At 52.7% G+C, this 17521-nt stretch overlaps 1 protein-coding gene across 1 annotated transcript in view; it reads right to left on the bottom strand.

Moving 5' to 3' along the window:
• The window catches only part of PTK7 (protein tyrosine kinase 7 (inactive)), a 63413-nt gene that overhangs the window by 22038 nt on the left and 23854 nt on the right, over positions 1–17521 (bottom strand). Inside the window, exons 2-7 of the mRNA XM_047860851.1 lie at positions 3673–3960; positions 3098–3200; positions 2536–2726; positions 2292–2442; positions 1116–1264; positions 601–867 (exon numbers count right to left, since the gene is read on the bottom strand). Coding sequence (XP_047716807.1) covers positions 601–867; positions 1116–1264; positions 2292–2442; positions 2536–2726; positions 3098–3200; positions 3673–3960 — 1149 coding nt within the window. The remainder of the gene's footprint in view (positions 1–600; positions 868–1115; positions 1265–2291; positions 2443–2535; positions 2727–3097; positions 3201–3672; positions 3961–17521) is intronic.

Raw genomic sequence — 17521 nt, 5'->3', positions numbered from 1 at the left:
AGAAGTCTTCCAGGTTCCACTACTTGCCTCTCGAACCCCAGCCACCATGTGAAGAGGCTGGAGTTGGCCTGCTAGAGCTGCCACAGGGGACACAACCAAGGCACTCTGGTAGATATATCCTCCATCAACTTCGAAACATGCGAATGAAGCCACCGGGGACCAGCCAGCCACCAGCGAACCTATCAGCTGACTGCAAGTACATCTGATCTTTCTGACCACCTTGTAGGGTAAGTAGTGGGTTATCAATCCCATTTTATGGATGAGGAGCCTGAGCCCTGGCAAAGCAGGTGGCTTGCTACCCATTGCTGCTCTGTGCACCGGGGAAAGAGTGGGACCTGGGTCTCTAGACTCCCAATCCTTTGCTCCTCCTTTCCAGCCCAAGGGTTGTTTTTTTGTGTGGGCTGTCACCCCGACTTCTGTGCCTGGCTCTCCACTGTCACCTCCCAGCAGCCAACGGAATCCCAAGCAAGCAAGGTCCAGAGTTGAGAGGGCCGCAGGTGAGCACCAGGGAAGCCTCTGTACATCGCACCCAGAGAGCAAGGCCTCAGGGGACCTGGGCTCCCCTCCACCTCGCCTCACCCCTCAGGGCAAAATGCTCACTGGCCACAGTGATGTTGACATCCTGTCGCCGCTGCCCGGCCAGGTTGGCTGCGTGGCAGGTGTAGACACCAGCATCACTCTCCGTGGTACTGGCAAACACCAGCTCATGGCCCTCCTGGAAGACCCTGCCATGGGTGGGTAGCCGGACTCCTGCATGCTCCCACCACACACTGGGCTCTGGCAGACCCTGGGGGGGCAAGCAGGCCACACGCTCCTCGCTGCCAGCTGTGAACACCCGTGGCTCAAATGGTGGCATGTCTTCAATCTCTGCAGGGATGGGAGCAGGAGGCAAACAACCCGATTACTGTGGGTCTCAGGGTACCTCATGTGGTCCCAGGGCAAGCTTCTGGCCCTTTCCAGCTCAAACCCTCCCCTAAAACACTGCGTCTCCTCTTCCTGCCCCCAGCATCCTCTTTCTCTCTCTGCACTCTGGGTGGAATCAGGAGCCTAAATCTCTACGTGCCAACGAGGCTGAAGGCGGCCCCCACCTCAGCACCCTAGACCCGGGGACCTACCTGCCAGGTGAAGCGTGGCCTCAAGGACGACAGGAGGGCCCCTCTGCCCCTGGCCAATGCAGCGGTAGACCCCTGCGTTGCGGGGCCGGACCTGGGTCAGCAGCAGGGACCCGTTGGCAAACACCGTGGCTCTGCGGAGGTGTGGGGGACTACAAAGAGGAGAGAATGCTATTTGGAAGAAGTGGCCCCACGGGCATCCTTCTGGAAGGGAATGAGATGGAACCCCATGCTGCAATGGTCAGAGATGTAGGAAGGAATCAGCCAGGAAGAGGACAGGGATAAGGAAGCCAACACGTTACACCGCTCTGCGTGTGTGTGTGTGTGTGTGTGTGTGTGGGTGGGTACGTGTGTGTACATGTGTATGCGTGCACTCACTCACGTGTGTGTGTGGGTGTGCTCCACCTACAGGAGACTCAGCTCTCCGGGTGGCAAGGTGAGCAACAGTGTCAGTGAGAGACAGTGAGTCATCAACAGCATGCACCTGGAGAGACAGAGGCCCACCTCCCCGCAGGGTTAAGACAAGCCTACCACTAGGGCACCCAGCCCCAGTAGTCAGAAGCCCCTGGGCCACACCAGATCAAAACTACTGATGATTTCCTCAGGGCTGAAGCTAGGTGGGATCCAAGCCCCTCACCTAGGACCACAGCCATACTCGGCACTGCAAAGGTGCTCTCCGCTCTCATAGTGCCTGGGTAAGGACAAAAGTCCACATAAAGGAGCTGGACCTTCCAGCATATTCTGGAAGTGACTGCTTCCTCCAAAAAGTGCATGTGTGTGTATGGGGGGGGGTGGGTGGGTAAGGTATCCTTACCATTCAGGACCTTCCCATCCAGACTATGGTTACCTAGGTCCCCTGTGTCCCTCCAACCCTGGGTCTCTACTCCCCATCCCAGAAGACCCATATAGGCAGGAGGGGAGAGAAGAGAACGGAGCCACCACTAGCTCATACAGCGCCGTGGTGCAAACGGGAAGAAGATGCCCTTCCCGGAGACTCTTCCCTTTGTTGGACTCATTTTGTAATAGCAAAATATTCTACTGCCATCTGCTGGAAATTCGAAGTAACACACATATAGATCTAGGATGTCTGCAATACTAATGACTTTCTTTTAGAGAATGCACTGGGACAGTACACAACCTGTAACACCTTACCTGAAGGCCCCTTCCCAATTGCCTTACCGACTGCGGTTAGTGATAGGAGTCTCATCTTCAAAGACCCACTGCAGGCTAGGGGGTGGCTGGGCTGAGAACTGACAGTGGAACATGGCCTCTTCATTCCTCGCCACTACCATGTCCCGAGGCACCAGCACTACCCTGGCAAAGCTCTCGTCTGGGGTGGGAGAAGCACAGGTGCATGAGCAGACAGAGTGGGGAAGCCCCTCGCATCCCTGCTGCGCCCTCTCCGTCCCCACCCCAGGCTCACCAGCAATGCTCAAGGTGAAGTTCTGGCTGCTACAGGTCTGGCCAAAGGCATTTTGGGCACAGCAGGAGTAGACGCCACTATGCTCAGGGCTGGCCGGCCGGAGGGTCAGGTTTCGCTCCTTGCTGCTGACCGTGTGATTGCTCTGACCATCAGAGAGGGGGCTCCCATCTCGGAACCACTGGTAGGTAGGCCTACAGGCCAAGGGGATCAGCAGCAGGGAGGCAGAGGGTACTCAGGTGACCAGTGGACAAAATACAGGACTAGAGGCTAGACCCCTCAGTTTGCAAATGGGGAAACTGAGGCCTGGGAGGAGAAGTGACTTGCACAAGGGCACACAACAATTCAGGGGCATAATCAGGTTGAGATTCTACAGCCCTCAGCTCCCAGAATCCAGGATCATTCCGCAGGACAATGCCGCCTCTCCTCAGGTCACTAGGGGCTTGTGTGGGGCAACATATGGGCAGGGGTGGTTATAGAATGAATAGAGTCCAGGATTTGGGAAGATATCCCTACTTGTCTAGAATAACCCTCTCCATCCCCACCCTCAAAGTCATCTCCTTACCGAGGATGCCCATCAATGTGACAACGCAGTGTGACCTGGGTCTGTGGCTGGATCTCAGCTTCTGAGGCTGGATGTTTCAGGACCACGGGACCAGTCTCAATCCCTGTAGCAGAGGCCATGGTTGCAGAGTGAGGGGCAGAGCAGAGCAAGTGTGGGAAGGCAGAGGGGAAGGAAGACAAGCAGAAAAGGACACAACCTGCAGGCTCTGGAGATGAGAGACAGTGCAAGGAAGCCCTGCAAAGACGAGGCTGCAGCTACAGACGGGGTGGGGTGAGGGGCCAGAAACAGAGGGCCCATCCAGTCTGTGGCAGACAACTCTGATGCCTGGCCACACTGGGCCTCACTGCCCTTGCCATTTGCAAAAGCATCCAACACATAAAGGGTTCTAGACTTGAAGGAAAAAAAATCTTCTGGAAAAAATAAAACTTTTCTTATCCACTCAAAGAACTGACCACAACTGCTCTCTGCCTGCCCCCATTTAACTGGAAACGGGAGAAGCTGAGGGTAAGGAGGGGTCCTGCAGGGCTCAGTAGTTGAAGGTCTATAGGGAATGAGCACAGCGCCCTGGCTCTCACATTTGATGTTGAAGGAGGCATTGGCACTGCGGGCCTCCTCTCCAGTGGCATTATCCCGAGCCACACACTGGAAGGCTCCAGAGTCCTGCAGCCGGTCCACAGCTGCAAAGCTCAAGCTGCTGCCTTGGGCAAAACGCCTCTCAGTGTCTTGGACAGGGGCCCCATCCAGCAGCCAGTACACGTGTACTGGGCCTGGGGTCTCGACTTCACAGCGGAGCAGTGCCCGGCGCCCCTGCAGTGCATCCTGGGAGGAAGGCTCCTTGATGAAGACGATGGCTGCCTGGGCATCTGCGGATGGGGACATGAGAGAGGTATAGTCAGGAGGAGCTACAGTCACTGTCCTAACACAGATCACCCATCACTCTGTGCACAGGATGAAAGGGGCTATGCACACAGGAGGTGGCCAGTAAGTGCAGGAGAGAAGGATCATGAGACTGGAAGTGCCAAGTGTCCATTGAAAAACTCTTCAATTGTGCCGTGTGCTCTGCAGGATACAAAGACATGACACACCAGTCAGTAGGGGGCACAGCGCAATCATACACAACAAGGCAAGGCTCATGCCCAATGAACAGTGTGAGTAGTCAGTGCCTCTAGAGCACAGAAAGAAGAGGGAGTTCCAAGGGCTGGGGACACCAGGGAGGCTCCCTAAAGGAAGGTTCAGACCTGCAGGTCCTGATGCTGGGCAGAGGAGCAAGGGACATTAGCAGGCAACCCTCCCCATCAATCTTCAGAATCCAGGATGTTGAGCAGAGTTAAGTCATGACCCAAAGAGCATCTTGGATGGATTACTCCCACTCACAGTCCCACTGAGTGTTCCGCATCAGAGGTGGCTTTGAATCCCACCCACAGGTGCTCTGTAGCCCTTAGCCCCACCCCCCCGCCCCCCGGGGCTTCTTTGGATTTTTTTTATACTGTTTTTTTTAAGTTTATTTATTTTGAGAGAGTGAGTGTGCATGTGAGTAGGAGAGGGACAAAGTACCAGTGTGAGAGAGAAAATCCCAAGCAGTCTCTGCACTGTCAGCGCTGAGCCCGACTCAGGGCTCGAACCCATAAACCATAAGATACTGACCTAAGCTGAAATCAAGAGTTGGTCGCTTAACTAAGCCACCCAGATGCCCCTGCACCCCCACCATGGACTTCCTTGGGAAAATTCGCCCCATCACAAGAGAAGCCAATATCCCCTAGATCTGCAGCTATTGCCAAAGACATGCCAGGGCCACCCCCACGTCCTACCCTCTATCTCTAAGAATCTGTGTGGCAGGGCTGACTTCTCTACGCCAAGTTGAGAGGTAAGCCAAGTGGTTCCAGGTTTTCATCTGAACCCCCTCCTGCACCACAACATTTCAGCTCTGGCTGGGGCCGAAGGAGCACCCACAGGGAAGGGGGGCCCCAGAAACTAAGGGGGAGCCATAGCCAGTGGGAACAAAGGAAAGTGAGAAACCTGTGCTGAGGAGCAGATGGGTCGAGGAGGCGGAGGGCAGGGCTGGGCAGGTGGCAGGGCTACAGCAGGAGTAACACACTGGGCTTTGTTCCTGGCCCACGTGGGTGCCCTGCAGAGGCCCTGAGCTACTGGGTCTGGAACACCAGCCTGCCTGCCAGGGGTGGGTGACGACACGGAAGAGGACGTGCAGCCCCTCCGGGAAGAAGAAATAGGCCACCTGGGGCGGCTATATGAAGAAGCAGCCTCTGCCTCTGATCAAACTGAGCCTGGTAAGGGCAAGAAGAGGCTGAGGGGGTCCTGCCATCCCCTCCCAAAGCGATGGAGACTGTGGCCCAAAGACTGCTGTTTCAAGTCCCTGAAGGTGGAGTTTGGCTCTTTAGGGCATGAGAACCAGTGTCCTCCTAAAGTCAGCATTAAGACAAGTCCAGGATCTCTCAGAGTGAGGTCCAGATGAGGAGGTCCACCTTCCAATGTTCCCAGAGGTGCCAGCCCACAGGACAGTCAGGGAGCTAGAAGGTGCTCAGAGCACCCCATTACTGCTCAGTCGGGCACTGCTGGCTCTCTAGGTGTGATAACTGCCCTCAATGCTGGGTTGTCCCACCCACTGTGCAAGTTAACTAATCTGTCCTCTGGGCACTGCTAAGTACCCCCAGCTACCCTGACACCCCAAACACCCCATTCACTTCTAATCACCACACAGGAACGTGGCCCTGTGCACCATCTACCCCTCCTCCCCCCACCACCACCGGCAACTTGGTTCGTACAATGCCTTTGTAGAACAGATAGGTAAACTGAGGCCCAGAAAAATTAAGCTGTTTGCTCAAAATCAAACAGCTAATTTGACCACGATCCAAGAAAGCCAGCTTCTAGCCCCAAATTCTTCCCAGCCCCACCCACGAACTCAAAACAAACCCTGGAAACAGCTGATCCCACAGTGGGCCTCCATTCCTGAGGCCAGGTAGAGAGGTAGACACCCCTCTTGCACACCATGCCAGACACACAAAGGCACTCGGCTAACTGGCTGACTGAGGTCACCTTAAAGGAAGTGGGGGGCAAGAGCTGGTGAACATGGAGGCATCTGGAACATTTCCGGACCACCTCTCATGATACAGATGGGCAGACTCAGACTGATGCCCTAGTGGACCTCTGCAAATGCAACTCACCAAATTCTTGGGACTCTTGACCCAGAACTCCAGGATGCTTGTTAAAGGCCAAAGAGAGACCACCTGTCATCCAAGTGCAGGCGAGTCCTCACTTCCCCGCTCAGCTTCTCCAGACGTGGGGATCGAGGAGCCTCACCCATGCAGAGGAGTATTAGTTAAGGGTGTGGAATCAGACAGGTCTGGCTCAAATCCTGCCCATCATGCTTAGTGTTTGACCGCAGATGGTCTATGCCTCAGCTCCCTCGGCCTCTCTCATGAGGTTGTCATGAGTCACAAATGCTATAATTCGTGTGAAAAGCCTCGGACAGAGCTACTCCGTGAATGGTAGCTACTGTTACTATTTCCATTATCACCCTTCCTGCCCAAGGACTCCCATTTTAAGAACATTAGAAAGCTCCCCCTCGAGAGGCCCAGGACCACTCCCAGCCCCTGGATGGGGGAGGAACCTCCACAACAGACAAGTTTGAGGGGAATAACCAGGTGGGGGTGGGATGGAGGGAAAGGGGCTGCAGGCTTGCAGGAACCACAGAGCACTGGCCACAGAAACCTGAGCTGGAAGAAAAGATGGCATGACTCAGAGGGACCCCAGCTCAGCCTCTGGCATCCCCTCCTGGGGCTAGGGCTGCTCTGTAGCTGTGGTGAGAGATGTTGCATTCCCAGACTGCCACTCAGAGCCTCCTGCGCCCCCACGCCCCCACGACAGGGCCTGGGAAACATCAAAGCTGGCCCCTCGGGGCCCTCTGTCCTGACGTCAGCTCACAGCAGGTCCTGGTTAGTGCTTGGCTGGGGCAGACTTTAGATGTTATAAAAGGCAGGGAGAACAGCCACCAAGCCACTCCAAGCCCCCAGCCCCTGCTCTGAGCCGCCATCGGGAGGCTGGCCCAGCGCCGTGGCACCCGCATTTGCTGAGAAGGCAGTCGGAGGTGTGCCCATTCTGCACAGTTTGCATGAGAGCTTGGTCTGTTGTGTTGCTGGGGAGCGGGGCGCGGGCGGAGGGGAGGGCTGTCGGGGAATGGGCAGGAGGCTCCGGGGCAGATTGAGGAGTCCCTGGCAGAAATGTCAGACTCCAGGAGAAAGGAGAGGCTGGGAAGTGAGGAACTCTTCAGAAGCTTCGGCTGGCACCGACAACATGAAAGGGAGGACAGCAGTGACAGAGAGTGGAAGGCTTTTGGGGACTGGGATGGTACCTGCCCCCAAGGTGGCACAGTCACCAGCACATTCCTGTCCCTGTACCACCTCTGACTTGAGGATGCCCCCAGGGCTGTGGTCCGAGAATGGCCTTCTCATACTGGCCCTGGGCTTCCCCAAGCCACCCCCTCTTTCACCGTCCAGCCACACCACGCATCACGCCTCCTAGTCAGGCCCTCACAGAACACACGGCCAGCGTAGCCCCTGAGGCTACCCACTTCAGCGCTGCCCAACAGCCCCGCTCCTGCCCTCCCAGCCATGCCACCTCAGCCTGGCCTCTCTGCCCGCTTCCCCGAGCTGTGAAATGGAGACCCCGCCCCTACCACTCAGGCTGCATGAAGTTAAGTGGGTTCACATTATACAAAGACCGTAGCACAGCACAAAGCACACGAGGGTATGAGGCTGCCCCGCTGGGCACAGAGGGCTCAAAAGCCACCACCCCCCAACAACAACAAGCAGGCAGAACCATCTGCCCCACACCAGGTGCCGACCCCAACAAAGCTGGAGCTGCAAATACCCAATAAGGACATTTTCCAAGCCATTTCCTTGGCTCCCCAACAGCCATCTCTATGCAGACACTCGCTCTGCCTGCGCCTTGGCCTCAGCCCCCAGAGAAAGGCTGTGTGGGCAGCAGACCAACTCTGCTCCCCACCCCCCAGCAAGCGTCTGGTCTGCTGCCTGCCCTCCTTGCTGCTCTCTGGGCTCCGGGCCCAGTAAATCCATGTGTGTCCAAGTGTGCATGGGTGCACACACATATGTGTAAACATGATTTTCTGGAGAGCAGAGAGCAGCAGGAAGTTTTTCTGCTCTGAAGTAATTTCAGCTACTTTGGTCCAAGCATCCATCTGGGCCACTCAACTATCCACCTCACAGGGGCTGGTCCTCCTGACCTAGGAAATACACCCCAGGACCTGTACAGGCCTCAGAACCTGCCAAACCTGACCAGCTGATTCTACCTCTGTCCTCTCTTACTAAAGAAAATTCCATCTTTCAGGCAGATGCCTCAGGACCGGGCTGTGACACCAAGACCCTGGTTGGCCCTGGCATGGGCATTTTGCACAGCAGTGTGTGACCATATGAGTGATCACCCCCAAATCCAATCAGCCATACAGAAGTGGCCCACTCCTCCACACCTAAGACCGAGTCTCTGGCTTCAGAGCCTAGGTCCCTGCTGGGGGACATCCGGACTCCCAGGTAGCTCCCAGTGCCCAGGCTGAAGTGGCTCCTGTCAGGGCACATAAACCCGTGAGGCAGAGGCTGACAACACTCTGTGCCCTCTCTGGAAAACAGCATCAGGACACAGGCCAGCAGAGGAAACCCTCAATCCAAGAGCCACAAATGCTCCAGGAACCAGAGCAGCTCCAGGTCCCCTCATCTACAAGGACAGCCCTCCTCACAAATCCCTTCCATCCAGAAACTCTAAGGGCACCAAGCAAGAGTCCCTGCACCACACCTCCTCCCCAAGGGGTCAATGCACTGTACCGGAGACACTTGACCTTCTGGCATTTAACTAGCATACTCTCCCCTGCTCTGGAACCACTCCAGAAGTCCACAGCGCATACACATTTGTAATTTTTTTTTGAAGAACAAATGTCAACTGCTGTAGGAGTAAGTCACTTGGATGAACAGCGAGCTCAGTTACCCTATCCCCAATCCCACTCACCCAGGCCAGCAGAAACATGAATGCTACAGTGGTATTTGTGAATCTGGGTATCTGGAATGTCCTTCTCTACCACCAGTGTACCACCAAGATACTGTATGTGGTTGCAGCACCAGCAACCCAGACTCTGTGATGGAAAATAAGGATTTAGAGGGTCACTGAATATCGATCATAGTGCATTCCGAGACCCAGGGGCAGAGCACAGAGTTTCTACCCCCTTCTGTCTTTCCAGGGTCTACAAAAGACCCTAGGTTCATGGACAGGAGCCTTGCAGCCCTCTGCAAGCCATCACAGTCCCTGTTCTGAACAGTGTAGGAGGGAGGAGAGCCAGGGACCCAGCTGAGTTTTCCCATCCTGGGATTTAACTGTAAATGTCTGGAGAGGCTCCCACATCCGGATTAGAGGAACAGAACAATCACCAGGGATTAGGGCAGAAACAACCTAACAGGCCAACTTGCCTACCTTAGATGAAAAATACAACTCAGACCTGTCCTGCCAGCTTCTGGGAGGCCCTGGAGGGGGAAGATCAACCTCTGATGGCAGAAGCAGGTCCTTGTGTCTAGCATCATGTGGCATCTGAGCCAGAGGGACAAATACACCAACAAATGAGGCTTAAAATGCTCCCCAGCCAGCGGCCACACTGTTGGTCCCTGGAACTAGCCTGTTTTCTGCTGGGGCTGGGAGGGCCATATCTGGGACACCTCTCTCACCCTTGGTAACCCTTAAATGGCTGTGATGTCTTCAAGGAAGCAGCAACAAATTAAACACCCAGCCACATGAGGTGATGTGCTCAGGCTGAAGGAACATTGGGTGGGGAGACCTGGGTTCTGGTCTCCATACAACCACTAACAAGCAGAGTAGCCCGAGCCAATCAGTATTCCCTCCCAGGCAGATTTATTATCTGTAAAATTAAAAATACAAGAGGATGCCCTGGACAGCCCCCAAGACATCACACTGGATTCGCTGCGGAGAGCCTCAAAGGCAGCTACAGAAACAAAGGGTTCACTCCTCAGAGTCCCCTCCCCACCCCCCACCCCCCGCCCCCAGCACAAGCTCCCAAAGCCCAGGGAGATAAGGGCAGGGCAGGGCCCAGGAGGATTATGAGAGATGCTGTGTATGGAAGGTCGGAGGCAGCTGGGGCTTGAGAACGGGGGCCCAGCGCCACTTCTGACAAGCAGCTCCCATTCCTAAGGCTGGGCTCCCCAAGAGATGCCGCCTCTGCCTTGGCCACACACTCTCACTGATAGCTCACTGCCTGGGACACCCCTGATATTGCCATCAGTGCTGTGACTGAGAGCTGTACCCCCAAGCTAGACTGTACACTTGAGGGGAGGGCAGACATTCGTGCCCAACGGGATATGGCTGTGCCCCCTCACAGTGCCTGGGCACCGTAAATACCGCACAAGCATTTAGAGGGGAATGAAGTCACTGAAGAGTCTGTCTAACCTGAAATCTTGTCCTACATCTACCTTTATCCAATCGTGGCCAACTTAATTTTCTTCCCCAAGTCTCAGTTTCCTCTCCTGGAAAATGGCAGCCTTGAAACCAATTTTAGTGATTCTTTTGGATTCCTGGGATAGTCAATGATATTCAAATGAAATACATATTAGGTACAGACACACAAAAGTCTGCGTATGTTTCAGGGAAGTAAAAAACCCCAGAAGCTCTAGGGAACCATGGACCCCAGATTAAAATGTCCTTGGAGATAAGGTGATCCCTGGGGAGTCCAAAGGCCTGCTAAATGGGGGGGTCTGGGAGGGAGAGCCAGGATGGCAGAGGGAAAGGGAGAAGGAGAACTACCAGAGAGCATCAGGAGCTCTCTCCACCCCCTGTGCCTGGGGACAGATGCATTCTCAGCCCCAAGGAAAGAGGAGAGACAGCAGCCAGGTGTCTCCTGAAGACACCAGTCAGAGGCCTGCAGAAATAATATACATTGCAGGCAAGGGGACAGAGCTGCTGGACCAGGGCACTGGGAAATGAGCCAGGGCTCAGTCCCAGGAAGACTTCAGGGATGCTCAGCCAGTGCACTCAGGGCTCCAGAGGGGACAGAGAGCCCAGCCTCTGGCGGCAGGCTCCACAACCATTCATTAGACTCCCGGGTGTGGTGGTGAGGGCACTCGGGGACCACAGCAAGAATGGCCCCAGGTAAGCCTGGTGAGCATCCTGTGATCTTTCTTGTGGAGGCAGGGAGTGAACTAAGTGACAGTCCGGGGACTACAGCCTTGCAACTGGTGAGACCTAGCCTTAGTTTATATTAATTTTCAAGGCAGGCTCAGAAAACTCTGTGAGTCGGTTTTCTTTTTTGTTTTTGTTTTAAACATTTATTTAGCTTTGAGAGACAGAGGGAGACAGAGCACGAGCAGGGGAGGGGCAGAGAGGGGGACACAGAATCCAAAGCAGGTTCCAGGCTCTGAGCTGTCAGCACAGAGCCCAGCGCGGGGCTTGAACCCAAGAACTGTGAGATCATGACCTGACCTGAAGTCAGAGGCTTAACCAACTGAGCCACCCGGGCGCCCCTGTGAGTGTTTTTTGAGCTCTTTTTACCCATCTCTGCCTCAGCCCTGGGAGGCTGATGAAGCAGTGAGCACAAATCTTAGACCTAACCAGAGTGACCACAGCAGTTCACCCCAAATTCCCTGTGGAAGGGAGGACACAATTCCCTGCCCTTTGGGTAGAGTGGTCTCAACTCCATTCAACGAAGAAAATCCTTCCTTGCCCCTAAAAAGAAGTTGAAATATCCCTTAGACCTGCTCTGTCCAATATGGTAGCCACTGGCCACATGGGGCTATTTAAATGTCACTTAATTATAATGAAACAAAATTGAAAATTAATTTCCTTTGCAGCAACAGGCACATTTCCAGTGCTCAGGTGCTGCGTGTAGCTAGAGGTCACTGTATTGAACAGTGCAGATATAAAACCATTCTGTCCCCACAAAAAGCTCCATTAGACATCACTGCCTTAGCTCCTTTGTGTGCTTCTTGCTGGCCCCATGCACAGGCTCATTTCTAATCTAAAGAGCCCTTGGGGTGCCTCAGTGGCTCAGTCAGTTAAGCATCTGACTTCAGCTCAGGTCATGATCTCGAGGTTCAGGAGTTCGAGACCTGCATTGGGCTCTGCACTGGGATTCTGTCTCTCCCTCTCTCTTTCTCTCTCTCTGCTCCTTCCCCACTTGTACACACTCTCTCTCAAAATAAATGAGCTCAAAAAAAAAAAAAAAAAAGGGGGGGGGAATCCTTAACACGAGTCAGCCTCGTTGTACCGAGGAGGAAACTGAAGTCAAACCTATCCCAGTAAATGGCAGAGTCTAAATTACCCCCAGATCTGTCCTGCCCCTACGTCTGTCTGCCTGCGTTCTTTTCCACGATGCCACGCTGGCTGCTTCTCTTCTTTCACTTATTCCTTTTGATCCACACCCTCCCCCACCCATTCTATCGTGTTTAATGTAAATCCTTTTCTCTCCATGTGCTCCGGGAAAATGTGATTGCTGTTTCAAGGGCGGGTATTTTTAACTTACGTAAGTGGTCTTGCATTATCTCTCACTCTGCTTCTTACTTTTTTTCCATTTAGCACTGTGTTTTGAAGATCCTTCCCTGTAGTCATCTCCTACGTCCTTCCTACCGTTCTCCCAATAGGTAAACATACAGTTGGGTTCAGGGAGGGATGAAGTGAAGATTTTTTTTTCTGAACAAGTAAGTGGCTGAATATAGCTGTCCATAGTTTGAAGATCGGTCTTCAAACCTCTACCCTCCTCCTCCCTGTGTGCCTCCAGCACCCTGGCCTCTATCACTGCACCTAGTCCCACTGTCTGCTGGGTGCCCTCAGGGCCTGGTGACACACACACATACCCCTGCTTCCCTTTCTTCTCCCTATAAACCCAAAAAATCACTAAAGAGGCTGGACTTTCAGCTGGTTTCAAAGGGATAAGAAAAAGAGTCGGTCTCATACTTTTTATATTTAGAAGCACTCTGCAAACCACTTCCCGGAGCAGACAAGAGTGGGGAATGTGAGGAAATCGCTTTGCTATGTGTGATGTGGAAAGCACGAGCCACTCAGGGCCTGCGGCAATGGGCTGCATTTGCCACACACCCGTTGACACGCAGCGATGCCTAACACATGTGCAGGAAACGAATGTGCCCCTAGGCAGCCTGCAGGAGACCCCGTTGGACAACACCCACGGCAGCCTGGCTGTCACCTCAGGGCCAGGGCACAAGGCAGGGCTCAGGAGTCAGAAGCAGACACCATCCTCGAAGTGCCCCTCCCCCAGCCTTTTCTTTTTTCCTCCTCCACCTGTCCGGCCAACAGCTGTTTCTGGAAACCAACCCTTCTCTCCAGGGAGGGAGAGTCCTCTAAAGGGATGCTGCAGGCTTTAGGCTTCAGGCTTCAACCTGAGACACAAAGGATCCAGATTGAGGGAGGACGCTTGAAAGAACCACTGGCTTGAGGAGGCAAGGGTGCCCTCCTGGAGTCCAGGCTGCTGGTGACAGGTGTGGGGGCAGGTCTGTCCACAGTGCCCACTGCTCTCCTTGTGAAGACAGATCAGCCCCTGCCATCAACAGTTCTCCTCTTACCCACCTCTGGTAGCATGTATGGCTGGAGAAAACCTTGGGCAGGAAGGCTATCTTGTAGTGAGGACCAAATCCTGCAGCCATGAACATATTGCTTAAATATTACTCAGATGTGACGGGGTCTGGCCTGGTGTCGCAAGGTGAGGCGGAGCCATGGACAGGGCACGAAGCGGAAGGCCGGCCAGCTGCTGAGTTAGAATCAAACCATAGCATACTTCCTAGACTCCTTATAAGCCTTATTTTACTGCTTAAAATATAAACTTTCTAACAGACAATTTTACTCTTTCATTTAATCTCTTAACTGCAAGTCTCTGCTGGTGATTTGCTCCCTTATTTTTAAGGAAAACAACCCAAAAAAGAGTCATTTAAAAAAATCAGCTGTTTAGAGAAGGCATTCTGGCAAAAGATGGCAAAATGAGTATTTCGATCTCCAAATCAGTAACAACAGATGAAAAAACACAAACTGATGAATAATAGAAACAATCCCTTGTAAGTTATTTTTAAAAGCAGCAAAAACTTGCAACTCATCACCAGATGCTTAAAGCCTAGGGATTGTTGGGGAGAAAACATTATAAAACACAAAGCACTCACAAATAGCTGAAGAAAAAAAAAGCCCCTAAGGGTGGCTGATGCAATAACCGAATTGAATAGCCAAAAAAATGACAAAGACCTAAAGTTTATTTCATGCCTACTCTGTCAATCTTTGAGTCAGGGTCTGGAAGGCACCAAGATCTGGCTTCACTTAAGTCTGGAATTAGCTGTCCCTCCATTCCAGGAGGTGCCTCTTACAGACCTCTAAAGTCACAGAGCAAGACAGCGAGACAGAGAGAGACAGTGAGAGAGTGAGTGAGTGAGACGGAGGAAAAGAGAGAGGGACAGAGGGGGAGGGGAAAATGGGGGAGGAAGAGAGGAAGAATGGGAAAAGGGAGGAGAGAGAGGGAGGGAGGGACGGAGGGAGGGAGGAGGGGAAGCAGGAGAGAGGGAAAGGGGGAGGCACGAAGACACTGATGGAGAGAGACAGGGAGATGAGATGAAGGGGGCTGGAGGGAGACTGACAGAGAGAGAAAAAGGGAAGGAAACAGAGAGAGACAAACAGATGGACAGAGGGAGACTAACAACTAACAGAGAGACAGAGGGCGATGGGCAGACTTAGAGAGGAAGAGACATAGAGAGAAGAGAGAGAGAGAGAGAGACCCAGGCCCTGAGAGAGGAGAAGAGGAGAGTCAACAGGTAGAGAGACATGGACACAAACGAACTGAGAGACAGAATAACAGAGTCACAGAGGTCCAGAGAAAGGGACAAGAAAAACAAAGACATACAGCACACGAATATACCCACATGTAGGCATACCTAGGGTTCCTCACACCTGTAGAGCAGCGCCCAGCCCCACATTTACCCCAGCTTCCCTTGGCAGGTCTGTCCCTGTGTCTCTAGTAGGGAGGTCCTCCCCACCCCTCCCAGCAGCCTCAGGGGCTCCAAACTCAGCAAGTCCCCAGCTCGGCCACAGGGCTACCCAATATATCACTAGACACGAAAGGTTACAGCTCTCCTGTACGTGGGAGACCTGGGGGAGGGAGAGTAGGAGGAGGGGCTGTCTATATACCATATTCAGGACATTTATAATGGAGAGCCCTCAAATTAGAGGCTCCTGGTAAATAATTCACCAGGAAAAGCACAGTACCTTCCCAGGGCTCATCCATTATTCACCAAGATAAATGTACCGTATTGTTATACTTCCTGACATCTAAAAATGGTCTGAGCCATTAGGCCAGGAGCAATAAGACAGCGGGGCAATTTTTACCCAACCTTTCCAGAACCCCTGACCCAGCAGTCCCGGTGGTCCTGGAACTCTGTGTGCTGCTCCTCACACAAGGGCAAAGCATTTGACCTCCACAAGGGGCCAGGCCTGGGTTCGGACCATGACATCCCAAGAGCAGGCCTCCACGCAGCCCTCAAGAGCCCACTGCAAGGTCTGAGGTATACCCCGAAAAGTCATAAAATTCCCATGTTCACCAGACCGCAAAGATTTTGGCCTCTTTCAAAGGGAAAAGGCAACCACTTTGCTTGTATCTGTCTAAGGGCCATTCTGTTCACAGAAGGTTCAAAGAGTTTGACTTTGGTGCCAAACGAGTGTCAACTACCAAATGCTCAAGGTCCTGCATCCTAGACTTGGCTCTGAAAAAGTCACTGTGTTCTTCAGGCCTTCATTTCCCCATATGCAAAATGAGCTGGCTGCTCTTTGCCGTGCAAGGCTTTACAAAGATGCAGCGCCCTCCAGGATGTCTGAAGAGCTACACAATGTTAAGGCCCTGGCCTACCACGTACAGGCAGGCTGAAGATGGGGCCAGAGCTCAGGATCTGGAGCCAGGCTGCCTGCATTCAATTTCTACTCTCCCACTCACCGAGCGTATGACCTCAGGCAAGTTGTCCAAGTTGTCGACCCCCTTGGTGCCTCCGCTTTTGTGTAAAATGGTGCTAATAACAGTATCTACCTCACAGGCTTGTGAAAAGTAAAGTCACATGTTAATAAATTTGGCTTGTTTGGAAGAGTGCCTAGCACGTATTAAGTTAAGCACTATGTGAGTTTGGACTCTTAGCAGTCATTTATTGTCATTATTATGTTCGAGCTATTTTTTTCTCTTTTAGGATCTACGGGCCATCCCAGATATCTCCTACCTGGTGCAGGGTCTTTGCTGGCATCCCTCACACAGGCCACGTGGACTTGCCAAGTGCCACTCACCCCATCTCTGCCATCTTGAGAGCAGTGGTTCTCTCTGAACAGACCCTGAGGTCTGAAACTTCGTCCCACTGCCGCCTGACAGAGCCTCAGAGCCACCTTGGCACGGGATACAAACATGTGGGGCTCTGTGGTTCAAGGGGTGTCGCCCTGAGTGGGTGAAGCACCACAAGGTGGCTGCCAATTGTTGGGGGCTTTGCATTGTTTTGCCCACTGCCCTAGGGGCATCCAGGCAGTGCCCAAATCAGCAGTGGCTTAGAGTTTCATGGCCTCCCCTCCCAAAGCTGCTCAAATCAGAGGCACCTTCAATACGAACAAGAATTGGAGCGAGTCTGTCAGGGTGAGAAACGATCCAGACCATCTTGGTAGGAGGCAGGTCTCTGGCCTCAAGGAACACAACTGCAGTCAGGTGAGGAGGGCAGAGTCAATGTTTATGCGCCAGCTAATGCCCGGCGATAACTATTAGACTTCAGCTTTCTGATCCCGTAAGGCCCCAACAAGAGAAGCCTGGACAATTCTATGCTTTATAAATGAAAATACTCGACTACATAAAATAGAAGTTGTAAACGACTCTCAACGGCAAACAACAAATTAGGAATATTTCCAGCAATTGACAGAAGAGGTCTTGAAATATAGAGTTACAAATCAACTATAATAACTACTAAAATTCTAACATGGTAAAATCATAAAGAGTTCTCAAAGCAAATATTAATATAAGAAAACATTGCAATGCACTAAGAATCTAAGAAATGCAATTAGAACGAGTTATACTGCCCATCAAACGAACACTAAGATTTTTTAAATAGCACTCAACACTAGTAAGTATATGGATAAAATGGCTTCATGCTTTGCTGATGGGAGTGTAAATTATAATAATTCCCTTCTACGGAAATTGGACCAATATCTTAAAAAATTCATGCCCTTCCTCTTTGGAGAAAAGCCTGACTCCAGGTCCAGGGCAGGAAATGCACAAGACAAGCCTGGAACATCATCACATACAAGGGAATGAGCAAAGACTAGTAAGGTCACATCAAAAAGTTCAAGGCCCGCCTGAAGAGGCTCCCACCACCAGCCAAAGATGGGTCTAAACAACCA

Source organism: Prionailurus viverrinus, chromosome B2 (assembly GCF_022837055.1).
Source record: "Prionailurus viverrinus isolate Anna chromosome B2, UM_Priviv_1.0, whole genome shotgun sequence".
Taxonomy (NCBI): Eukaryota; Metazoa; Chordata; class Mammalia; order Carnivora; family Felidae; genus Prionailurus; species Prionailurus viverrinus.
This window is presented reverse-complemented; position numbering and strand designations above follow the sequence as displayed.